Genomic DNA, 27,430 nt, shown 5'->3' with positions numbered 1-27,430 from the left:
ATGGAAACACATGAATATTACTTTCTTAATTGCAGGTTTTTTGTGGTTATAGTTGGGGCATCAATAAGCCTAAAACAGCTTGGCACAAAATAGTCTGTAGAAATGAGACAAATAAAGTAGATGATGAGAAACACTTTCTTCTGGATTGCCTGGCCTACAAATACACTAGATCTAACTTTCAAAACATTTGCAATAAATTGAACTGCATAACTTGCTAACCTATAAAAATCAAATAGAGCTTGGAAATGTCATTTCCAATTTATGTGATCACAGAAACAACATGATAAATCAAGGTAATCAATTTATGTTAATCAGACCAATAGACCTAAGTTGTTTGTCAACATCATCATTCTTTATTAGGACTTTTGAAAATACTACACTTGATCAATTTACTTATCGGTTAAGACTGGGGTCTTGTTATCCATCCTGACTTTTCTGTGGTCAAAGGGTGCTGCCAATCAAGCTTTGGGGGACAGTTTCAAAAGAGAGCTTTGATGTTTCGGATTTAATTATCGAGGAGCATTCCTTTATAGTACCCTGAGAACAAGTAATTTTGCAATGTAGTATGCATTTTTGGATGTTATACCAACCATCGAACAGTTCTTTAAGAAATGTATTTCAGCTTGCTTTTTATGTTTGACATTATGGTTGTAGTAGTGATAGTATGAGCTGATAAAGAAGGATACTAGACAATTATTACCATAGTGTATCCTTATAAGCACGTGGTTTTCACTAATGCATGTAATGAATTCCACGAGAGAACAAGATGATTCCATTGAAGTCCTAAAATGTCAATCTTCTTCAGATGGATACAATAATCAAGAACTCCATTTATGAATCACATTGAATATGGTCAAGTCAGAGAGACTGCCAAATCTATTGATCTCAAAAGCAATGGGCTTGAAAAATCCTATTGTTTCTGCTATTTTACCAATATGGTTAGGTCATCAAAAAAATCTCAAGGAGGCCATTAACAACCTTAATATGATTCATAAATCCATTACACATTAAAATCTAAATTTATTCAGTCCATGTGCACTGAACAATCTCTCCTGTATGAATTAGTACAGCTTGATGGTATGAAGCACCGTGGTGTGATTGATAAATATCAACATTTCAAAGCACATTTCAAAGCATGCGAAATTTAAAACGTAATATAATAATATCACCTGACTATGTTTACCCCACACCATGTCTTTCAGACATAACGTTTAAACTTTATACTGTTTGGTTTCTGTGGAACATTATTTTACTGGGTCTATGTGCATATAGTTGTATTTTTTTTTTTGTCAACTTGAAATCCTAACAAGTACATCGGAGCTGCATAAAAAGTGGAATTAGATATGTTCGACTATGAATGCTATTGTTAATGAATGCATTTTGCCGTTTGCTGCAGGCAAAACCTAATAAGTACCTTTGGGTAGGCGGCATAATTCAAACTGTCACAAAAGAACAGATAGAAGCCGAGTTTCTGAAATTTGGACATGTGGAAGACCTCAAATTATTTCGTGATCGGAACAGTGCCATTGTTGCCTATTCAAAACTAGAGGATGCTGTGTCAGCTGTCAAATATTTAAATGGAAGACAGCTAGGCAGTGATCCTATTCGTGTGGATTTTCTGAGGTCTCAATCTCTGAAACGAGTATGTATTTGGTCAGTTCACCCTAAATATGTTTAGACACAAGAACGATGGTCCATGTGGTCAAGTGAAATTCTCTCTGTTGTTATTTTGTGTGATACGTTTCAGACTTAAGTTGTTGTTTTGGATGAGTTTGTTTTTCTTCATTTGCTCATATACTTTGTTTGTGATTCATCAGGAGAATGCAGTGAACCCTAATTTTCATGCAGATGAGGCAAGGGATGTCCATGCCAATAACCAGAGAATGCTTATGGGTATGTCAGATCTAGTAAGGAAGTATTCAGACACTGTCACTTGTCAGCCTGAACCTCTTATTGGCATGCAGGTCAAAACTCAGGTGGTTCATGTGTACCTAGATTCTTTTCCAACTCTATTTTTAAGCATGTGCTTATGCTTTTAATGGCGGCATAAATTGTTATTTCCTAATGTTCATAGTGGACCTAAATGTTGTCATTTGGGAATCTTTTGTTAATGACTTGTGAAATTCTGGCACTAACTTGTGGAATTCATTTGTTTATATTCTGATTTGATGGGAGTTTCTCCTAGTTTCTAATTGCATTGTTTGCTTTTACTTTTTTATTCCTTTTTTGCAAAAGAATGTGCATGGGATTGAAGGTGGGAGAAAGCAATGCAGCCCAAGCAAGATCTTGTGGATAAGGTACCCTGATTCTGTAAACATTGATGAACAACGGCTCCATAATTCTCTGATTCTCTTTGGTGAGATAGAGCGGATCAAGAGTTTTCCATCAAGGCATTATGCATTTGTTGAATTTAGAAGTGTCGATGAAGCTAGGCGTGCAAAAGATGGCAGTCAAGGAAGGCTTTTAAATGATCCTAGGATACAAATTCTTTATTCAAGTAGTGAGTTTGGGCCAATGGAAAATTCCAAAGATAATTCAACTTTTGTGACTCAATTTTGTGGATCACTTCCACATGAAACTCCCACTAGAAGTGGATCACAGTTTGGTTCGATTGAAAGGTTTGGGCCTGTGGGCATAATTGATTCCAGTAATCCTGCAGGAACAAATGTTGGGCCACGGGGCTTTGATGAGCACCATGCAACTGAAGGAAGAATTTCATTGTCAAGGCCAGATATGTTTAACAATTTTTTGGATGTCAATGTAAATAGTCCTGGGCCTGGTAGTTGGGGAAAACCACCCCCTCCTACAGATATAGGTCTAAGGCCTGTCAGGCCTCTATCAAGTTCTTGGGATGGATTCGATGCAAATGCTGCACAGAGGGAATTAAAAAAACCAAGAATTGATGTCAATAATGCAAACACAGGAGCTTTAGATGCTAGAACACCAGTTCAAGGGGCTATTGGGCCACAACCCTTTAGAGGATTTTCAGGGTATGTTAATATCAATAGTGACAATCAGATTACGGGTCAGAGAGGAAATCCAGGATCATATTTAAATGGTGGTGATCGGCTTGCAGTTGGCCCGTGTCATATGGCACCTATGCCTTCTGCTAGAACTCAAAGTTTGCAAGGCCAAGGAGAACGTTTTGGACGTGTTGAGGAAAATATTTGCTGGCAGGGGACAATTGCTAAAGGTGGAACTCCTGTTTGCCATGCAAGATGCATATCAGTGGGTAAAAGCATTGAATCAAAATTGTAAGTAAGGAAATATGTTTGTGTAATAGGTGTTGTTCTTTTTGTATATTTGAGTGATAATATCAATATGACATCTGAAGTTCAATTTATCTGGTTTTACAGTCCAGAAGTAGTGAATTGCTCTGCAAGAACAGATCTGGATATGCTCACCAAACACTTTTCACAGGCGAGTGGTTTTGGACTAGTTTTTTTTGTACCGGAACAAGACCAAGACGTGCATCCCTATCAAGAGTTTCTGCGCTACCTGGGTTCAAAACATCGTGCTGGTGTTGCAAAATTTAGCGATGGGACAACACTGTTTTTGGTGCCTCCCTCTGACTTTTCAGAGCATGTTCTGAAGGCCCCTCGTGGCAACCATCTTTTTGGGGTCGTTCTCAAGTTTCTACAGCAATCAGGCAGCGTTATGCAGCCAAATCCATCTCAGACAAATTTACATGATCCTCTGCAGCAGCTTTATGTTCAAAGTGAGCAGTTTCCTATCTCACATGTGGGCTACACTCAAATGCCCATAAAAGGGGATCCAACAATATGTGCAACAGGCATGCCAAGGTCACTTTCACCTCCAGAGGATATGCACAGTGGACAAACTACTGTTCCAGAAAGGATAAATCAGATACCAGGCACACAATCAGCTGCCATTTCTTTAACACCTGAGCTGATTGCTACATTAACATCCCTTCTTCCCAACACCTTTCAAGCTTCCAGTTCAGGTGGCTCAGCTGCAGTTCCAAACACTTCCACAAGGCACGATCCGTGTGATTCTAGTGGTGGTTATGATGCCTCTGACAATAGAAGGCTGGGTTCTTCACCTAGATCATCAGAACTGTGGAGGCAGCATCAGCAACCACTACCTTTGACTTCACATATACCAAGACAAGAACCCGACTCTGAACAGCACCATCGCCAACATAATAGTCAAACATCCTTTCATCATCTTGCTGCAAGTTCTCTATCAAACTCCAATAGTACACTTGAACACAGTGTTCATGGGGCTGCAGTCAGTCAGCTGTTCCAGGATCCCAATCAGAAGGGGCAGCAATCATATGCATTATCTCGAATTACTACTGGCAATGCTCAGCTGCCATCAGTTCAGGCCCAAAGCAGTGACCCACATAGTGGACAACTTACAATGCTTCATGCTAACCAGAATCGTATACCAGAAGCATCTTTTAATTCTCAGAGATCTTATAGTCAGATGGTCTCGATGGAGGTATCTGAAAATATTCAATCATCAGCTTCACCGCAGCCGAAATCTGTGTCATTGAGATCACCTGACCCAGTTCAAGGAGGAGGTGGGTCTCAAACATTTCCAAATGTGCAATTAGGATCTAATGAAGGAAACCCACAACTAGCAAGTCAAGTACAGCAGCTTCAGGGACTTGGGGGTTCTCTCCTTGGACATGGCCAGGAAAACTCCAAAAGCGATACAGATAAGAATCAGAGGTATCAGTCAACATTGCAATTTGCAGCCAACCTTTTGATACAACTTCAACAAAAACAAGCGGCAAATAAGAATGTTATGGGAAGCTCTCAACATCAGCAATAAGGGGTCCATCTGCTACCAGGTATGGTTTCTCTAATAAATGATTTATTTAATATAATTTGCATTGTTAAGGAAATTTAGCTTTTATGTTTTTTTGTGTGATGACAAATTGCATGCACTTTGGATAGAATTTCTGATAGGATGCTTGAGGAGGCAAGGAGGTAACCTTCATAAGTTCATACCACTAATCAGTGTAAAATAGTACAGTAAAATCTATTTTAGATTGTGAAAGTTCTTACATGTAGAAAATAGTAATTAGTTCTGTCATTGCATAAATTCTAGCGTTCTGATAAATTTCTTTGCACTAAAATACCTTGTTACCTTGATCATAGTTGCCATTATATATAATATAGCTATAGGTTTTTCAGGGGGAGTTCCCTTCGGATTAATATTATATCTTATTATGGCATATGTTTTTCAAGAGCCAGATAAATATTGTAGATTAATTTTCCAAGTAGCTTTGGGATTCAATAATAATCTCTTTTATGTTTTCTGAGAGGTCGTCTCGTCTGTATTGTGTAGTAGTATTGAGTGTATGTCTAATTTGTATACATTCCAGTTTCTTTTGCATGCCTGCTTCTGAGATTGTCAGTTGAAGAAAAATCCAAGAAACGTAAAATCAACTAGTGTAGATGTTCTATGTTAAAAAATTGTCAATTTACATGTGTGGAAACCATTTTGAAGCAAGCACAATAATTATCAATTGCTGAGATATGGACTGCCGGCATGTGAATAGGAATTAAATTTAGTTGTAAAAACAAACAATTGAAATGATTGTGCGTCCTATAATCTGATTTCATACCACTAAACATTAACTCTAATTTAGTGTTCATTCAACTACCCATTTCTTACATAGTGAACGTGTTACTTCGAAGTCAACAATCTTTCTACTGCCTAAAAAATATAGACAAACAATCTATCATTAATGATTTATGCTCAGAGAAATTGCATATTTCCCAAAGGAAATCCTAATTGCTAAACCTGTCAAATGCGAGAGATGGACAAGTGACATTATAATATCAATACATCTATGAATCATTCTTCGATTGGATCTAATATATTCTAATTCTTAAAAACATCCATTAGGGTTGTAATATATCAATGTTACATGATGCTTGTTATAAACTATAAAAGAAGCTTAAGCAATATCTTACCATTGAAAAACAAATCAATATCCTGCCATCAAAAAATAAAGGAAATATCTTGTCCTCTGATACTCTTGGGTAAAAAAGATAAATATCTAGTTTGAAATTTGAATGCATCTTGCAACATAGATTGCACAGGGTACAACTTAATAATGGAAATCAACTGCGTTTCTGTATTTACTAAATTTTTATTTTGCACCCCAATTTATTCTTAATCGTCCCTTATCAGTAGTGTTCGATACTAACTAACACGGTTCTATCTAGTTAAGGTTCTAACAAGGTTTTAATGATCATTCCTCGTGATTATTTGTGTGAGATGCCTCCTTTTCACTTGAGAATGGGTTAACTTCAGCTTCAAACCTAGTTCTATAAACTTAAAATTGTTGACAAAAGTGCGTCTTCCTCCGTTCTTCCTATTCCAGAATCCAAATAATTTATAAATGATGTAGGGAATGATGATTATGATGTCGTCTTAATAAATTTGCAAAATTCCTTTAGTGAGCATTCCTATCAAATTGTTCTATGAGATTGAGTAAATAAGATATCAACATTTATTTTTTTGGGACTAGGTTAACCGCAAAAATATCCCAATTTTTAATCACCTTAATTTGCTATTTAAATTGAATATAACATCTATTCCAAGGCAGTTAAAAGGCAATGAAATAATTAAGCACACAGTAGGCCTAAACCTAGAGTTGCAGAGAAGAAAAAATCCTATATTATGCATATCAAAGATGAAGACGTACATTATTATGCCTTAAAAAGGAGACTATCAACTACCCAGCCTACATTGTTATGTCTCACAATGGAGACTATCAGCCACCCATCTTCATTAAACAAAGACGAGTAATGCAAGGTAATTAAGTGTTGTTGACTTTTAATACTGTTTCTGCGACTACATTTATTGGCTATAGTAATTCTAACTTAAAAGACATATGTACACAAGTACAATATGACTTTTATTTATATAACAATTGTTAACCCCCCGGAGTGAATACAAAAGATTGCAGTTTTTAAAACTTATTTTGACCAAGTGTACGGATGAAGATGTCAGAAGTCTGCTCCCGAGTTGCAGATAATTGCAGTGCTATCTTATCACCTCCAGTAAGCTGTTGAATGAGCCAGGGCTGAACCTCAAAAGCAAGAAAATCTTTGTTGAGTTGTACATATATCAATAATCCAATTCACCTGTATGCTTTGCAAAATTTGTCCAACTGCATTCTAATGAACCTCTTTTGAAGCTGTCATAACTCGAGAAATTTAGCTCCCTACACAATAAATCATATGTTTCTCTTTTTACTCAATTGCCCGTTGAGGGAACAGAAGCTGAAAACTTCAGCCAAAATGTCATATGTGTAGATGCTGATTTGCACTCGTAAATTTTTAAGGCAAGGTTTTGGCATTTTTCCTTTTGAGATCAGAATACAACTGTTAATCTGTCAAAACTTTCCACCTAGCGAGAAAAGTTTGTCACGTACTATATTTGACTATATAGTAAGTTTGTCACTTACTATATTTGGCTCTTTAACTCATATTTAGCCCCGTGGGGTTAATCCTTGCAAACTTCATTTCCTTGCAAACTTCATTTCCCAATTCGCTGTTGAGGAAGACAATGTTCAAGTACATTTTGCAAACCTCCTAGTCAAGTTGTGCTAGTCAAGTTGTACTGCCATGGCATTATGACTTTCTGTGTTATATGAGAATTTCATCATCGTTCTCTAGGAGTGCATTCTCACTCATCTTTGAACTGTCCTACATTCAGAGTGCGAGGTTCAAAAACGTTTAAAACATTCAGCCATTAAGGAATAATTAATCTGTCTAATGGTGATCTAAGTGGTTACCAATTAAGTGCTCCACTTGCTTCTACAACTCTGGGCTTGGAAGAACCCACCTCCTTTTCAGCTTATAGTGAAATAGTACCATTTTGGTTTGTGTTTTGTTTCCTTTTCAATTGAATCAACAACAAATCAAACTCTTGATGTTTGCATATGAACTTCTTGTGCTGAGAGGTGCTCTCAAACCCAATATGGTATCAATGGTTGTAATGTAATGTTATGTTTAACATTTTGACCCTGTCAAATTACATAAAAATAAAATAAAATAAAATAAAATAATCAATAGTTATAATTATCATTAAAACATTTTGATTTGGTCAAAATACATAAAAATAATTAAACTAGCCTAGATCCACTTTAACTTTGGATCTACCAAGCATTGAGAGGGGTCAAATCTCTTTTTATTCTAAAAGATTTGATCCCTCGCGGTGCTTGGTAGATTCGGAGTTAAGGTGGATCTAGGCTGGAAGTAGTTTTTATTAAAGTGTAACTAATTTATTCGGCATTAAACTAGCAACCACTACCAAATTTTGTAACTGAAACACCTTGGTTCATACCTACTTTTCCAGCAGACATTTAAGTTGATAGAAAAGTAAGTTGGTAAGAAGATCAAACAATATATATATGTCTTGTTTTCGGCACTAAAACTTATCAATGAAGACTTTCTTTCAATATAAACTTTCTTTTGTAGTCTCCACTTGCTTTTCTTCATATTGAGAGTTAAAGCATAAATTAATGGTAGCCTTCAAGGCTAATGCCTTGAATTTCCTTTGTAGAACTAGTGTTCAATTTACAACAATGATATAAGCCTTCAAAAATCAATTATGCCATTTTGTTGAGGTGCATAATGAATGGTTGTTTTCTTTCAATTTCCTTCCACAAAATTTGAGGAAGTTATTTGATTTGAATTCCGTTCCATAATCAGTTCATAATGTTTAACTTTTGACCTCCTTTGCTTTAATGTCCAATCCAATCATAACATATTATAAAATACTTGTAGGGATAAAGATACTTGAAATTGTGATGGGTATGCCTTTGATGCCATAACATATCTCTCCTATTGTCAATGCTTTAGTCACTCTTTCATAACTTGTGTCAACTCTAGGCATCAACACAAGTAATGTTTATACCGTGTTCTTATGTTATTGTTTCCATAAACTTGTTTCATTGCTAGCCATCAATACAAGTCACATCCTTTATACTGGATGTAATAACCCTTCAATCCCTTTATCTTTCAACAAGTAAATGTCTTCTCTAAGTAACACCTTCAAATGTGGATTTGCTTTGTTATCTCACTAATTAAAAGGATATTTGTGTTAATTCATAGACTGTAAAGAACATTTTGGAAAATGAACGTCTTGATCTTAATACAAGGCATGTTAGTAGTGCTTTTGTTAGTGCCTCTTCCATTAACTTATGTCAATGCTAGTTATCAATACAAGTCACGTCCTTTATACTTGATGCAATAACCCTTTGACTACTTGTAGTCAAAGATGTAGTCATCTTTGAACAAGTACTCGAAGTAACACCAGCTTCAAATGTGGATTTGCTTTGTTATCTCACAAACTGAAAAAATATTCTTATTAATACACAAAATATAAAGAACTTTCTGGAAAATGATCTTACTATCAAATAATTTCACTTCACCATGGCCACAACTTTTCATAGTGGGAATTCTATGATCACCTAAAATGACATTTAATTTGGAATAATCCTCAACGAAGGAAATAAACTAATGCCTCCTTTTAGTATTATGCTTTGATTCTTTTGAATCAAGGTATCATTCATTTGATAACCACCACATCCACGGGAATCAATAGAGATATACTCATTGCTCTCTTCACACTTTGCAACATCTGCATGCTTCTTAGTCCACGGTTTTTGCAGTAATAACAACATGTTATTTATGGAAATGGCACTAGAATTAGTTGTGGACGCATAATTAGAACTACCATTTTATCTAGATTGGTGTTCTTCTATGGTTTTTATATTTCGTTACAAAGATACACTCATTGACACTTTAACACCTTTGCATTTTGGTCTTCGTTTTTCCTTTTGTAAAATATAGCTCGACTGCTACTCAATTGTGAGTTTATAAGACTTATATGTGATTTAAAGTCTATACTAAAATTTCACAAAGAAGAGGAAAATTACATGGAGCAACTCCACTCCTGGCCTCTATATCATGAATCCATGTCATTCTTAGCTTCCTTTGTCAAATTTATTAGGAAGTTGTGATTTAAAGTTTCTAGTAAAATTTTCAAAAGATGAGGCAAACGTCTTGGAGTATCTCCAACCCTAACCTCTATATCGTGAATCTGTGTTATTCTTAAATGTTATTGGATAATGAAGTCCTTAGTATCCTTTGTCAAATCTATTGGAAAAATGCAAGGTACAATGCATGTTATTTGGGATCTTCTATATGTACACAATTATCTTATACTTTCACACATTATGGTTTTGACCATTAGACGTTTGTGGTAAATAACATGATACTTGAATATTTTGAAAGTACTGATGCTTGAATACATTTGAATTGCTTTTTCCATTGCCTTTTTTGCAAAACATAGGTTGGCCACCTACCAATTGTAGGTTTTAAATACTTACAGGTGATTCAAAGTTTCTACCAATTTTTCTATTGATTGAGGTAAACTAGTTTGAGTAATTACAACCCTAACTCCTATCACATAGGGTAACTCCAAGACTAACCTCTACGATAGAGGATATCGGTTAGTATTCATTATTTAATGGGTGATCAAAGATAAGATTACCCTTTGTGAAATTTGTTAGAAAAATATCTCGTTATGGATCTAAGATATTGTATAAAAGCTATGTTCCACCAAGTATTTGTGAGACAAGGGGGAACGAGAACGAGAGCGAGGAAACACAAAAGGGTGATGTGTGGGACCACCCCCAAATTGTAGGGAAATTCAAGGGGGGTGGGGGGATGTTGGGCCCCTAGCATAGGGGTCTCCATATCCAAAATTATAATATTTAAAATAAAAATGATACAATTCCAACAACAACAATTCATACCATGCAAATTCATCATTGCGCAATCTAGTGGAAACATTATAATGTTGCCAATTTTGAAATTCTAAACATTGTTAAAGTCTCTTGAATTTCAAATGGGATATGAAATCTTCTTTGTCCATATAAAGTCTGTTGAAGTTGGAATCACTCTTAAACATCTTGAAACAACTAATGGTAATGGTTCACTTTTACCTTTTATATCATTTTACCTTAAGAATTTAATATTTACCAATAATTACTAAGGTCATAGATGACTCAAAGCTCCATATATCTTCTTTCTATCTTTGTGGGTTGTTGGGGGTGTGGGTGCTTAGACATCTCCTTTTTGGGGAAATGTGCCCCCCTCATTGGAGAAATGTGCTCCCCATGTGTTCTTCTAAATTTCCCCCTTGGAAACCCCTCCTGAAATATGGGGGGGCGTGCCCCCACACCATGTGGGCACATTTCTATGCAACATTGTGTAGAAGTGGATGTTTCCACCCATACTGATTTGGGGTTCCACACATGCTCCATGTTTGTTGGCTTCCATCCATGGTACTAAAAATATGATCATAATTTGACTACAATGCATCTTTGTAAGAAAAAAGTTCCCACGACTCACCTCATGTATGCTTTCGGCAATTCTATGCTTATTTCTAGCGTTAACTACATTGAAATTTTATGTCTCATATTTTTCCAACATTTGTTTCTATGCTAATTTATTTATTATGAGAAAATTAAAGCACATTTTCTTTAGAAGTTAGTCAACAATTGTTAAAAAATGCCTTACCCTAGAGGCTAAAACAATCTTTGTAGGACCACAAAATCACCATGGTACAAATATGAAACTCCCATCTCTCCATGTTGTTCTCTCTTCAAAGGGCAATCTATGTTGTTACTTTGCTAGATATTTTTAATAAATTTATCGTTTTGTATCATGAACATATGGATCTCCAATTACTTTGTTTTCATTCTATCATTGAGAAATTATATTGAAACTTCAAATTGAAACATTGATGCCCTTGAAGCCACTGGTCACCAAAACTTTGTGATTTCGCGTGTTGTCATAAACCCTTGATACAATCACGTTCTTTTTATGCATTTTGTGAATGAAATTTATTGTTTTCATCTTGTTAATTCTTAACATGTTATCAAAGCAAGGTTAGTGAGGTTAAGAGAGTTGACATTTATCAAAAGTTGTGGTGAAGAGAGGTTGTTGGATGTTATTGATCCATGGAAGGTGAGGTGCAATGATATATCAAAGTTGTGGTGAAGAGAGGTTGTTGGATGTTATTGATCCATGGAAGGTGAGGTGCAAGGATATATTTTATTGGCTCTTTGTAGACTCTTGTATTGTGTAATGAGTCTGAAGAGCGAGAGTTTTTTAGTTTCTACGATTTTGAATCGCTGAGCTTGATGCATTTTTTGCATTTTAAAGGGGTTTTGTAGGAAAATGGAGTATTTAGGTCTTCTTTGGAGACATTAAAGAGCAAGACAAGACAAACAATTTGACAGAAAAAGGCTTAATGTTATTGTATTGCTCTATATTGATCCCAATAAATGTAAACTATAATACATAAATTTGACCTTCTAGATCCTCTAGATATAGATCTAGGTCTCACTAGCAACTCATTAATGGATCATGACAACACCTCATCAAGATAAGAATTACAACTCATGAGAATTGTATTCTCATACTTTGTGATTGTCTAGGGACTAATAGTCCAACACATCTTTATTCACATTTCCTCATGCTTATGATAACTTTGTATCACCATCCTTTTGGTTGTCTTTTACATCCTCAACTAATGAGCCACCCTTGATGCTTAGATGATTAGATGTCCCCAAATTGAAAAACCAATCTAATGACTTACCTTTGGCTTGACAAGCCATATAATGGCATAAGTTGTTCTTCATGCTTTGCAACATTAGGTCGCTTCTTTCCAATTTGGCTATAGATGTGTTGTTCATCTCGTATGTTACTTTGTAGTCCTCCATGTGACTATAGTTACCGCGTTATAAACAATTAATATTCATATAATATTTCCTTTACCTTGTAAGCTTGCCATTGATGCTTTTTCCTATGCTTTCTTTCAATTCTCTTTTGCAAAGGCACTGTTGGATGTTGTACTTCATGATTGCTCTTATGCCATGTTTTCTGTTTGTGCTTATATAATAATTTAGTATGATGTTAGTGGAAGTGACATTCAACGTTTCATCCAAATTTGAGAAGGGAAGAAGGTGACCACTCCTAGGTAAAATCTCGGTTATAAATTTACGTCTTTATCGAGTTCTACTAGCAAATCACAAATGTATTCCAATTCTTGAAGTGGTCTCAAAGGAAATTGTCCAATGAAGTGATAATTTGACTTTTTATAGGTTGAATGTAGTGAGTGATGCAATTCTTGTGAAATGACAATGTTCTTTTGTTTAAATTGTATTTTATTGCGAAAATGGCTTTAGTGCATTAGATATCCCCTGGAATGCTTGGATTGTGACGATTGAACAACTAAAAACTATGATTTTCTCAAATTTTAGTTGGATTTTGAGGGAAATCAACCAAAACATTTTCCTAGAAAAAATGCCCTGTAAAATCTGCCCAAGAAAGGGAAAAAAAGTCACCTCATTAAACTATGGCATGTAAAATTGAATCAATCCTAGCCTATTTTTATTGAGAACATGTAGTGTTTGTGAAAAATGCTACATACATCCAATGTTTCACGCATTTCCTTTGATGTTGTCCACAATGTGAAAGCATCCTTGACCTCTTGCACTCATGAGAACATATCATTTATTTTTGTGACTTTATTAGCTCCAAGACTACTTGGAAGTCGGAGCAGGATCAGGAACAACAATTTGTAGAAGCTTCTGGGGCGAGAGAAATTTTTATACAATATATATTTTTATATATTTGATTCATATATGTCATCAAAAACATGTAGAATGATGAATTAGTTATAAAAAACATAAAAACATGGATTAAACCACAAGTCCACAAGTTACGAGTCACAACATCTTGATTCTCATGATTCATCATTATTGAAGTTTCAAAGTTTCGGAATTCAATATATAACACTTGTCATCACCAAAGTTATACTTGTCGTTACCAAACTATAACAAAGAATATCAACCATGAAATGAAATGTTTCGACTTTCATGAAGCATCATATTCATAATTCATTACCAATAAGTTATAATTGCCAACTTCAAACTTAAATTGTCATATATTAAAATTCCATAATAAATATGAAAGAGTCAAAGTATTAGAAACTAGAAAAGATGAGTAAATCTATTGTCTACTATATTTTCCTCTTGCCATGAGAATTTTCTAATTTCTTTTCTTGTATTTTATTGGGAGTCTCCTCCTGCATAGTCGGATGGCCATGTCCAAAACCAACAGGCACATGACCTCCATGTGAGGTTGCAGATGGAGGTGGTGACAAAGCTGGTGCAACTCAAGCACCACTAGCGGATGATGGAGGTCGCATGACTGTTGATGCTGCTTCATCCCCATCTTTCGAAAGTTCTGCTACTCGTTCCAAATGTAAGGCTCCATCCTCCTAATTGTCCTCGTCGAAAAGATGAGTAAATCTATTGTCTACTATATTTTCCTCTTGCCATGAGAATTTTGTAATTACTTTTCTCGTATTTTATTGGGAGTCTCCTCCCGCATAGTTGGATGGCCATGTCCAAAACCAGCTGGCACATGACCTCCATGTGAGGTTGCAGATGGAGGTGGCGACAAAGTTGATGCAACTCGATGTTAGGTCTCTATACTACTAGTGTAACCCCTTATTGTTATTAGTACAACCCCCTTATTATATTGTTGTATCCATGTAGTCCCCATATTGCTACTATTGTGCCCCATAGAAGCCCACTATTCTTATTATTGTGCCTTTACATTATTATTGTTATGTCGGCTCTGATTATATTATGACCCCTTAGACTCCTATATATGGAAAGGAGGTATTTTCATTTGTATTATCGAAGAATTGTTCATTTATGTAATGTAAAGGAGGTTGCCCCCTCGAAGAGGCTGAATTCTGAGGTGTTTATCTCTCTTTTCTATCTTTTTGTTAGCTGGTTTCATAACATTTCGTATTAGAGCTTTGGATTCTAGGGTTTCGCTGCTCCAAACAGGTCATCGTGGCATTTGCACTATAACTTTTTGTTTGCGACGTTTCAGAAATGAAAAGAAAAACCCATTTGATACGAAATCGCGCTGAAGCTCGGGTCTGAATTTCAAAGCTTTTCGTGCTATATTTGCAGAGATATGATCTAAGGAAGTTGGCCTTTTTGCAGACTCCCGAAATACATTCCAAACAGGTGACCTGGGGAAAATTGTCATAACTTTTGTTTTGAGCATCAGATTGAAACTTCGTAAGAAGTGGCAGAAAGAGGACGGATTGTAGTTTCATGTGTATATTTGTCAGATCCTAAGGTCAAAACAGTGACATGTGGCACTTCATACAAGTTCGCTCTTTTGAAAAGGTATATTATTAGGTCATTTTGGGAGATTGTGCATAACTCTTTATTGGAGAATCTAAATTCGATCAGATTGGTGGCATTGGAAAGAGGACGCAGAGGGCTACTGCAGGTCGCAAATTCAGAACTTAAAGATTCGAAAGTACAGAGTTACAGGCGTTTCAATATCGAGCTCTTAAAATCAAGAAAAGGCGATATGAAGAAGTTTGATGGCAAGGATTCGGTAAATTGGATACCTCAGATGGAGCAATATTTTGATCTACATGGTGTACCACTGTTACAAAATGTATGTATTGCATCTTCATATTTAGAACCAGATCAATTTTTATGGTATAAAGGCTTTGTTCTCGTAAACAACTTGTTACGTGGTCAATTTTCATGGAGGAAATGATAGCACATTATGAGGATACAAAGAGCAACACTTTCTTTAGAGCAACACCACAACAATTGGAAAGAGAAAAAGGGCTTTGTTACAAAGTGGAAAGTAAAATTATGGCAACAAGGAAGTCTACCCCTCACAACTATAATAATGGAAGTGTTGTTTATCCTAGCCTTCCACAACCTACAAGGGTTACACCACAACAATTGGAAGAAAAAAGAAAAAAAAGGGCTTTGTTACAATTGTGATAATAAATGCACTAAAGGTCATAAGTGTACTGAGAAGAAATTGTTTTACATAGAGTATGAAGAGGAGGAAGAAAATGATCAAAGAACATCAAAAGAAGAGGATATGCACCAGGACCCAACCCCAGAGAAAGAAGAAATGAATCCGACCATATTTTGTAAAGCATTGGCAAGAATTACCACTCCTCAAACTCTCAAGATAGAAGGACATATCAAGAGGAAAAAGGTTCAAGAAGTGAAAGATCACATCAAGAAAGAATAAATGAATTCAACCATATCTTGTAATGCATTGGCCGAAATTACCACTCCTCAAACTATCCAGATAGAAGGACATATCAAGAAAAAAAATGTTCAAGAAGTAAAAGATCACATCGAGCATCAAGAAATGAATCCAACCATATCTTGTAAAGCATCAGAAGAAATTACCACTCCTCAAACTCTCAAGATAGAAGGACATATCAAGAAGAAAAAGGTTAAGCAGTGAAAGATCACATCGAGCATCAACAACAAGTTCTCCAACTTTTAAAGGATAACGCCACTTTGGTGCAAAATCGAATGAAACAACAGGTAGATCAACATCATAGTGAAAAATGTTTTGATGTAGGTGATTGGGTATTTTTACTGCTACATCTCAAGCAAGCTATTTATGAGAAGGAAATGTTGGCAATACTACCTGCACTTAAGAAAGGGTGACCTCACTGAATGGGAAGACACTTCACGGTAAAAATGGATCATGATATTCTTAAATACTTTTTAGAACAACTATTATTGTTAAAAGAACAGAAAAAATGGGTCACAAATATGTTGGGTTATGACTTTGACATCATTTATAGAAAAGGGAAGCAAAATTTTGTTGCAGATGCACTCTCAAGAAAGGATGAGGATGTGGAAGCATTGTTTTGTGCTATTTCTATTATCCAACCAGATAGGATAAACAAAGTAAGGGATGAATGGAAGAAGGACGAAGAAGTATGGCCACTCATTCAAAACTCGCAAAAGATCCCAATTCAAACAATATTGTCAGAACTTGAAGAGGAAGGAAAAATCATATTGGAACTCGGAGCAGTCACAGAAACAAGAACTCGACAGCTACGAAATCGATCAATTTCAGAGTATTTCATAAAGTGGAAGAACTTACCCACTGAAGATTCCACATGGGAGGCCAAGAATTTTATACAGAAGCATCAAGAACTACTCAAGCGTTGAGGACAACACTTTTTGAAAGAGAGAGGCATGTTAGGCCTCTACTACTAATGTAACCCCTTATTGCTATTAATACAACCCCCTTATTATATTGTTGTACACATGTAGTCCCCATATTGTTACTATTGTGCCCCATAGAAGCCCACTATTGTTATTATTGTGCCCTTACATTATTATTGTTATCTCGACTCTGATTATATTATGACCCCTTAGACTCCTATATATAGAAAGGAGGTTTTTTCATTTGTATCATCGAAGAATTGTTCATTTATATAACGTAAAGGAGGTTTCCCCCTCGAAGAGGCTGAATTCTAAGGTGTTTAGCTCTCTTTTTTATCTTTTTGTGAGCTGGTTTCATAACACTCGAGCACTACTAGTGGATGATGGAGGTCGCATGACTATTGATGGTGCTTCATTTCCATCTTTCAAAAGTTCTACTACCAATTGTTCCAAATGTAAGGCTCCATCCTCCTAACTGTCCTCCTTCGGGTTGTTGTCCCAAGTGACACAGGCTCTATCATATCGAGCCTGGTCACTATAATGTGTCAACAACCTCAAGTTATAGTGTACATAAACCAAACTTTTGCCCTATTTTCATTGAGGGAGTTTCTTTTGATATTGTGAATGAAGCTAGCTATAGGTGCTCCAACACCTCTTTGTAGAAGAAGTATTAACTCCTTGTGGAAGCACTTTAACTGCCAATTTTTCATAAGGCCCCTTAGAACGTGTTACCCCTCTCAATATGATCCATTCTATCTCTATCATCAATAGCATGCAAAGAACTAAACACTCTAGTTTGATTGAAGTATTTTCTTAATTCTCCACGCAAACTGGCACACTCCTCGCTGTTAGACACCAACTTGTCTAATGCGGTAATATACCCATTTTGTACCTTTGGATTTGTATGGGGTTTTCTCCTAACCCCAACCCCAGGTGTAGGTTGGGCCAACAAAGGTGGAGAATAATATTTTGGCGTAAGGTCATAGGCCAAGGCATGGAGTGGAACACTAAGATTATCCCACCTTTTTGACCACATGTATCTGAATATGATCATACAAGATGGATGTTTTGGTTCAACAATATACTTGATTTTCCTTAGTATGCTCTCCATCTGCTCATACATGTCTTCAATCACTGGCACATTTGTATTTGGAAAACATATCATGTTATAAATAGGCTTGGTGAACTGCAAAACATTCCTCACACCTGTCCAAAACTGACCATCAAGAACGATGTCCTCCACTTCTTGAAAATCTTCCCTGACAGATACCGCTGTAGCCCTGTCCTTTAATCACTGGCGCATCTGTATTTGCAAAACGAATCCTGTTACAAATGGGCTTGTTGATTTGCAAAACATTCCACACACCTGCCCAAAACTGACCATCGAGAATGATGTCCTCCACCTCTTGAATATATTCCTTGTCAGTTACCATTGCAACCTTGTCCTTTAATATCTGCCATGATTCACTTGATACCATGCTAGCCAATGCCTCTCTTACCTTCAAAAGGCATATGAAGGGGAGGTAATAACTAGCAAATCTAGTCTTTGCTATCTTCAATAGCTCCAACCTTGAGTGATTATGGAAAAGGCCATGGTTATTGCTATGGTTGGTAATGAATCTCATCATTTTCTCGCCTTTCTTGTATAATGGACCAATCCATTTATATTGAGGTTCCTTTGTCCTAATGATATCATGCATCAAAAGGTTCATTGTGTGAACCAAACACCTAGACCAAAATATGTTGGGGTATCCATCCTCAATAATTACTCCTACTGTCTTACAATTAGAAGCATTATCAATGATGAGTTGGATGACATTGTATGATCCAATACATTCAATTGTTTGAATTAATGGTTCTGCAATGTTGACGTTGGTCTTAAGCTTAAATGAATAGTCATGAGATGAAAGGAAGAATGCACTAGTAGCAGACACATCAAGAAAATTTATCAATGAATTGCGTTTTTCATTTGTCCAACCATCAAATATAATGGATACCTCATGTTCATTCCAAGAATTTGGGAATCTACCCAAAGCATTTTTTTTTTTTTTTTTTATCTTGGCTTCTTTCCGGTCAAGTCCCACTTTTCTAGCTTTGTTATACCCATGGCTCTTGTATCCTTTATGGGCATCAGTGATGGCAACAACCATTTCATGCTAACAAGGTGAGCGAAGAACATTGAATGGTATGCCCCATGTTTCGAGAAATCGGAAATTTTTTGCATGCACGTCATCCCTGCAGTCTTGGTCCAAGTATTTTGATATTGTTTTACGCCTTGAAGGGATGTCTGTGCATGTGGCTGCAAATCCACTACAATGGGTGGATGTTGATGGAGTTCTTGCAGTTGCTCTACGTGTGTTAGTGGTGTCATGTTCACCCTTTGATCTTTTTGATTGGTATTGTGCTTCCTCCTCTTCCCTTATATATTTGGTTCTTTGTTGTGTTGACACATTTGCACAAGTTTTGATTCCTATTTGTTTATTCCCATCCCATGCCATTTTCCCACATAGATGCTTTCTGGCACGGGTATATGAACCTGTGTAAGTAGCATTGCAATGGGGGCATACAAATTTAGTGGTTCCACCCCCTTTCCCTCCTCCAAGCCTTGTGACATATTTCCACAAGGGTGTTTGGTCTACCTAGTTTTTTTCATCATCTTCACTCCCATTATCCTCCTCTTCCTCTTCCTCTTGGTACTCCTCTTCTCTAGGGTATCCTCCACCACTACCCACTTCTTCATCATCTTCATCATTTCTTCTTCTACTTCCCAACACCATCATCATAGCAAAAAATGGAACCAACAAGATAAGGCTAAGCCATATACCCATCATGTTTGTTGAAGGTTGATATTATTGCTTGCAATAAAATGAGGGAGGAGCGGGAAAGAGTAGGATAAGATAATGAGGGAGGAGTGGGAAAGAGTAGGAGAAGAGAAGAAGAACATCTAGATTCTAGATCTATTGAACTTTCAACATATTTCTACACAAATGTTACATGGAAAAAAAGAATGGGATTAGACCCTACCTCTTTGGCTCTACAACAATGTCCCTTTCGCTGCCCAACAATCTCCCTTCAATCTCCCAAGCTTGTAAGCTCCAACCATCTCACACAAGCTCCTCAATCTCAAACCCTCTCAATCTTTCTCTCACACACGAAATGCTCTCAATCTCTCTTTCACACAAATGAAATGGTGATAATGAGGGAGGGGAGGAGGCCTTTTATTGTTTTTCCCCTCATTTCCCTCAAAAAAGTCGCCTCTCTCCCTTGGCCCCACATGCGTTTTCAAGAGGCGGGTGCAATTTTTTTGATGGGAGCGATTTCTCTCATATCGCTCCTGGAGCGGTGGGTAGTGATATGGGAGCGATTATTCCCTATATCGCTTCTTGGAAACCAAGGAGTGATTTTTTTTTACTCAGAGCGTGCTCCCGAAATTCGTTCCCAAATTGGTACGAATAGGGAGGGTGCTCTCGGGGTTGCTCCCTAACTTTTTTGAGTAGAGCGCGCTTCGAGATTAGATTCGTGGGGTGGGCAACGCTCCCCCACAACCCTAATCAACTCCATAAGGTCTCTCTATTCTCTGGGTCAAAGGCTTACTGATCCTCCATGAGCATTTTCTTGTCTCTTAACTTTTTTAACCTTCCATGTAACCATTTGCCAATCTTAGTTTCTATGGAATATGGTAATTATTGGCTACCTCCATGATTTGAAATTGTAATTATTGAAATTTTCATAGGAAGTTGAGTTACAAAGTACACTTTCCACACTAATCTATGGGACCTGGTGAATCCGGGTGACGACGAGGTAACCCCGAGTTGTAGCAAGGGAAGTCTCTGTTGGTAGTTGATTGGGATTCTTTCCCCTGATAGAGAGATACCAATTGCTTATAATACAATGCATGGTGATAGTTTCAATGTGGATAGTTGATATTGTATGCGTAGGACAGAAAAATCGACACAATACACCTATTCGATTGGAATCAAATAAATTTTGTCCCTATTGTTACAAGCATACCTGCCTGTGGATTCAAAGGTACAAGGAGAGGTACACCATTTGCTGGCCAGACTGCAACAGAAAATGTTATTCGTGCATTAATGGATCGGGGTATGGAACGAGTAGAAGTTATGATATGAGAGAAGAATGTATGGAAAATTCGAATTATTTCTTTTTTGTCGACTTGACCCATGTGGGATTTGAACCTTGAATCTCATAGTTTATATTATACTTCATAACACGACAATCACCAATTGAGCTGCCCCACATGGACTTGTGGAAAATTCAAATTAAAATAGTTGTAAACATAAGAAATAAACAAAAAAAATAATTAACATCAAGATATCCTAGGGAAAACCCTTGTAAAAGGAAAACCCTACACTGTAAAGCACATTTTCATTTTTTAGCAACTAATCGTTGGAATACAAAATACTATTCTTTCTCTAGGAGTGATCAGCGGTTGCTTAATTCTGGAGAAGATTTGGCAGCATAACAGTAAGGAAAATTATTCACTCTTTACTTTAGCTCTTAATTTATAATGCATAATAAAACCATAAACCACTTATGGTTTTTTATTTTTGTATAGAGAAAACTACCAACAAATTATTCTTTGCATTGCTAATAGTTGAAATAATTCTTTGCATAATGTTGAATTATTTCTTTACACAACTATTGAAGCATTCCCTTCATAACTACCAAAATATTCCCTTCATAGCTGCAAAAATATTCCTTGCATAACAATTGAAATATTTTCAACTTCTTGTTATTTCTTGCATAACAATTGAAATTATTCTCTGCACATTGTTGAATTATTTCTTGCATAATAACTGAAATTATTCTCTTCACAACATCTGAACTATTCTTTACAACAACTGAAATATTCTCAATGCAAGGTGCAAGACACTTTTCCCAACATTTTCCCACTTGTCGTATACCTTGCAAAAGTAAAGAGGAGAACACATCAAACGAAAAGCTAATTGTTGATCCCTAGAAGCCCCATGGACTCATAACACCACTTGAACTTATATGTGCTGACTGGTTCATCAATGCATTTGCAAAGTTTTGTTTGGTTTCAACTTTTTGAAATATCACCTTTTCATTCTTTACCATGTCCTTAACAAAATGGTATTGAATATTTCTATGCTTTGTCTTGGCATGAAAGGTTGGATTTTTAGTTAAAGAAATGGCCTCATCGGCAGGAGTAACTCTCATACGCTGTCTTGTAGAAGACATGACCACAAGTTATCGTTTGCTCATCCACCCACTGCGCCACCAAATAGACGAAACACATATCCACTAGTAGATCTCCATCTATTTACATTCACTGTCGAGTTAGAGTCCACATATCCTTGTATATCTACTGAGTGTAGGTCCTATGGAACATCAGCAAAAATAATACTAATATGTACCTCACAAATATCTGAAGATTCTTTTCACTGTAGCCTAATGTTCACATCCAAGATTAGCCATGGATCGGGTCAAGACTCCCATAACTTGAGCAATATCTAGTTTAGTACAAACCATAGCATACACTAGATTGTTAACTACACTAACATAAGGGATATAAGCCATATCCTCCAATTTTATGTAGAAATTATGTTGTAGATTTGCAATCGCTCATGAAGTTCTAATCAAAATCACAAGACACAAACCTACTCTACTGCTTTGCGAAAAGTAATTGACAATTTAGTACAACAATTTTAGAGATGCAATAAGAAATCACACACATGCAAATATCATTTTTTCCCTTGCAACGCTGGAGAAATACCCCATAACAATAAAGTGTGCAAGACACTTTTCCCAACATTCACCCGTTTGTCGTATACGTTGTAAGAGTAAAGAGGAGAACACATCAAACTACAAGCTAATTGTTGATCCCTATAAGCCCCATGGACTTTCAACACCACTTGAACCTATATGTGCTTTCTGGTTTCATCAATGGATCTATAACATTTTGCATGGTTTCTACTTTCTTAAGTATCATATTTTCATCCTTTACGATGTCCTTAACGAAATGGTATTGAATATCTCTATGCTTTGGCTTGGCATGAAAGGTTGGAGTTTTAGTCAAAGAAATGGACTCCTTATCGACATGAGTAGCTCTCATGTATTGTCGTTGTAGAAGACAATGTGGCCACAAGTTATCGTTTGCTCATCCACTCATTGTGCCACCAAATAGACAAAACACATATCCATTAGTAGATCTCCTACTATTTACATTCCCTGTGGAGTTAGAGTCCACATATCCTTGTCAGAGCTTAACTCCATCTCAATTGAGCACAACATGCAAGTGCATAACCTATCTCTCTGCTCACTTAGAAGCTCTGACCCAAACTTAGTCAAATTTTACCTCTGCTTGAGCTCCTATTTCATTGTGTTCATACATGAGAAATTAGGCCCCTATTCTTTAGGAATTTCTCCAAAATGGATTGTGCAATTCCTTAGACTGATCATCTAGCTACATGGAACACCTGTACACTCTAGACTAGTCTACAATTGATGTTACATTGCCTTGGAATCTCCACTAAACCCGGGGAACTCAAATTCGTTACATGCACTAGTTATTTTGGGCTGATTGATTAATTAACTGGATGATCACTGAGTTTGACTGAAGTCTCATTGCACAATTGACCCTTCACTAGTCCCTTCAACAATTAGAACTAGTTTCACTGAAAACAACTTGAGATAATTGAACTTGATTGCTACAAATTATCAATCACACATGCTTAACTGAACCATAACTCCTCCAACTCGAATTTACTGAGTAAACTGAGTTAATTGCATCCAAAATGTCTGCTGATGTGCAAATTCGAATTTTCTCAATTTAATCAAAGCAAAATCAATTTGAGAATTTCTTCTTGCATTTTTTAACACTCCCTCTCAGCAAGAAAGGGATTATAAACCACCCTTATGTTGCACCTGTGGAATTCAAACTTTCTTCTTGACAAAGCCTTTGTCAAAATGTCAGCATCTTGTTCCTCTGTCAGAATGTACTGCGACAACATTATCTGCCTTTGCACACAATCCCTTAAATGGTGATACCGAATATCTATATGATTGGATCGATTGTGAAAAACAAGATTCTCAGAAAGCTTGATGCAACTTTGATTATCACAATAGATCACAGTTGGATCCATCGTCTGACCAAACAGTGCCATAAGTATGTTTCTCATCTAGATCGCCTCACACGCTGCTTGACCGACAGCCATGTATTTTGCTTTTGTCAAGCTAAGTGGCACATATCTTTGTTTCCTACTGTACTAGGAAACAAGTGCAGACCTAACACTGAAAATTCCACCTAATGTACTCCTTCGATCTGTTGGACTCCCCACCCAATCTGCATCTATGAAGCCACACAAGTTCACTCCCTCTCCCTGTTTGTACCATAGTAGAAATTGGGTAGTGCCTCTGAGGTACTGTAAAACATGCTTAGCCGCATTCCAAAATAATTTGGTTGGCCTAACCATAACTTGGCTTAGCTCGATGATTGCATAACACATATTTGGTCGGGTGTTCACAAGATACATCAATGAACCTACCAATTGTTGGTAAATAATAGCATCACTTCCTCAGCTGAAGTGGCATCCTCCCTCCAATTGGTTGCTAGAGGTGTCTCCATGGGTTTGCAACTCTCCATGTGGAACGTCTGTAGTATCTCATTTGCATACTTGCCTTGAGAGAAACAATTCCCCATCTCCTTGCCATACTTCAAATTCGAGGAAGTAGTGCATGAGACCCATGTCCTTCATTTCAAATTCCCTTGCAGGTCCTCAATGCAAGATCTGATCAACTGCTCATCGCCAGTGAAAATTAAATCATCAACATATAAGACAATAATGAGCAATTTACCTTCTACCAAGATGTGATAGAGGTTTGCATCCTTTTCACTTTTGGTGAAGCCTGATCTGGTGAGATAGCTATCGATCTTGTTGTACCAAGCACAAGGTGATTGTTTGAGAGTGTACAATGCTCGCTTGAGTCTACACACATGAGACTCTCGATCAAAAGTCTTAAAGCTTTTTGGTTGCTCGATGTACACCTTCTCCTCAATAACTCCATTAATAAATGTTGTTTTTACATCCATCTGGTGGATCTTTCACCCCATCTGCGCAACCAGAGCAAGCATTGATCTAATGGATGAGTAACATTGATACAGGAGCAAAGGTCTCCTCATAGTGAAATCCTTTAACTTGAGAGTACCTCTTGGCCATAAATCTGGCCTTGTAGTTCTCTATGCTTACGTCTGCTCCCTGCTATACATTGAAGATCCATTTTGAACCCACAACTGTTTTATTTGCTATTCTTGGGACCACTACCCAAACAATGTTCCTTACAATGGATTCATATTCCTCCACCATTGCATGAACCCATACAAGTTACTCTACTGCTCTTTCTAAAGAGGATGGAGCACCCACATTTTCCCTCACATACCGCATAAGTCTCTCAGCTTCCTTGGTTATTTAACTGCCTTCTCTAGATGGTTATGCTTGAGGGGTTGTCTCCACTCTCTGCTCCTCAATTTATGGTTGCTCCACAACTTCCCGAGGCTCGTCCTTTGGAGCTAAAAGCACCTCTTTTGGTGAGATCTGAAGCTCCCTCTCAAGAGAGCATGCCATCGCTTTCTTCTCATCTTCTCATCAAACTTTACATCCCTTCGCACAATTGTCATTCTGAAGGATGGAAATTACACACGGTAGTTGTGGGGATTTTCTGTGTAACCCACAAATAACCCCAATTCTTTTGTCGGCTCGAGCTTCTTCCTTGATTTGTTGGAGACATGGTAATAAACAAAGGTTGCAAAAATCCTAAAGTGCGACACTTTCGACTTTCTCCCCGAGAAAGCCTCCTCTTGTGTAATCATGCCCATAATTCAATGGGGACTCTAGTTTTGCAAATACACTGCTGTGTTGCATGCCTCGGCCCACAAATGTAGAGGTAGGCCTTGGTCATGCAACATTGCCCTTGCTGCTCCCATAATGCTACTATTCTTTCCCTTAGCCACTCCATTCTGTTGTGGTTTGTGGGGTGCTGTCAACTCTCGTCGAATGCCTTCTTTTGCACAAACAATTTTAAATTCATACAACACGTACTCACTTCCATTCTTGCCAATTTCTTTTTCAACGAGCGTCTTGAACTCTACAAACTTTCGAGAATTTCTCATCTTTCTTTTGCGTGAAGAAGATTCAACACTTCCGTGAGAAGTCATCAATAAAAATGAAAAAATATTTGTGCATGGTAGTTTAGGTTGTCGAGAAGTGTCATTGACATTAGAGTGTATCTTTTTTAGAATTGCATGTGCTTTGCTGTTTTGATCAAGGAATGTGGATTTTGTGTATTTCCCCAAAGTACATTCTTTGCATACATCCTACTGCTCAAGTGCTCCCTTGGGGAGGTTTGTAATTATTTGCTACATAATCTTCGGGGCGCCATGATACAAATGGCCAAGTCTTTTGTGCCAAAGTTCACCAACATCGCGACTATGCACCTTCTCCGCGTTTGTGCTTAATACAACACAATCATCCACATCTAGCTTATATAGGTTCTTCACACGAAACTTGATCTGCTTTATATGTCTTGTGGTTTCATGTCTCGGGAATGGATTTTCTTTGTTGAAGATCACATCATAACCACAGTCTTCTAAAACTGCAACAAAGATGAGATTTTTCTTTAGGGCCAGAAAGAACATGGCATCCTTGAGCCTAAGGGGAAGCCCGACTCCTCTCAAAGGTGATGGTACCAATGCGGGTCGTGCTATACATTCAGTCGTCCCCCATCTCAATGTGCATTTGAAAATCTTTTTCTTCTAGGTCACTGGAAAAGTCTATATGCCTTGCCATGTGGAATGATGCACCTGACTCCAAGTACCACATGCTCCCCATCATTGCGTTGGCCATGCATGCGAACTGTGAAGCCAAGCCTTCACTTGCTGCTACCCCTGAAGTCTTCTTGCTTGCCGTTTTGTGGGGACTCTTTGTGGCATAGTGCCTGAATTCCTAATAATGGAAGCATTTAATTTTCGACAAATCTTTCTTTTTGCCACCTTGGCTGGATTCTGGTTTGGATTGAGATTTCTCCCCTTTTCCCTTCTTTGCCTTTCCAGCCAGTGTAGAGTTTTCTTCATCCTTGCCCTTGGATGAAGTCCCATCTTTGGTATTTCGCCTTATTTCCCCCTGTACCAAATCAGACCATAAGCACGCTCCCACGATGGTAGTTTCTCCCTCTCGTTCATTGAATCTTGATAGTTATGCTAGCTCTTGGGAAGGCTTGGAAGGGCTAGGCTTACCAAGTCTTCTTCAGGAACATTTACACCAACCCCGCCAAGTTCAACACAACATTATG

General features: G+C 37.2%; 1 protein-coding gene across 5 annotated transcripts in view; it reads left to right on the top strand.

The window, feature by feature from the left end:
• LOC149153295 (flowering time control protein FPA-like) overlaps window positions 1-27,430 on the top strand; it is a 140,545-nt gene that overhangs the window by 53,813 nt on the left and 59,302 nt on the right. For all 5 annotated transcript variants that reach the window (XR_016263805.1, XR_016263806.1, XR_016263804.1 and 2 more), the window contains exons 3-6: window positions 1,397-1,642; window positions 1,818-1,976; window positions 2,236-3,254; window positions 3,357-4,819. Coding sequence is in view for 2 of the 5 variants with exons in the window: in XM_089446105.1 (XP_089302231.1) it covers window positions 1,397-1,642; window positions 1,818-1,976; window positions 2,236-3,254; window positions 3,357-4,800 (2,868 nt within the window). In the remaining 3 variants the exon portion in view is untranslated. The remainder of the gene's footprint in view (window positions 1-1,396; window positions 1,643-1,817; window positions 1,977-2,235; window positions 3,255-3,356; window positions 4,820-27,430) is intronic.

This window comes from Pinus tabuliformis, chromosome 9 (assembly GCF_031772625.1).
Source record: "Pinus tabuliformis cultivar Carrire ecotype Pingquan chromosome 9, CPIR1, whole genome shotgun sequence".
Classification (NCBI taxonomy): Eukaryota; Viridiplantae; Streptophyta; class Pinopsida; order Pinales; family Pinaceae; genus Pinus; species Pinus tabuliformis.
Note: the sequence above shows the minus strand (reverse complement) of the source record. Positions and strands in the feature narration are given on the sequence as shown.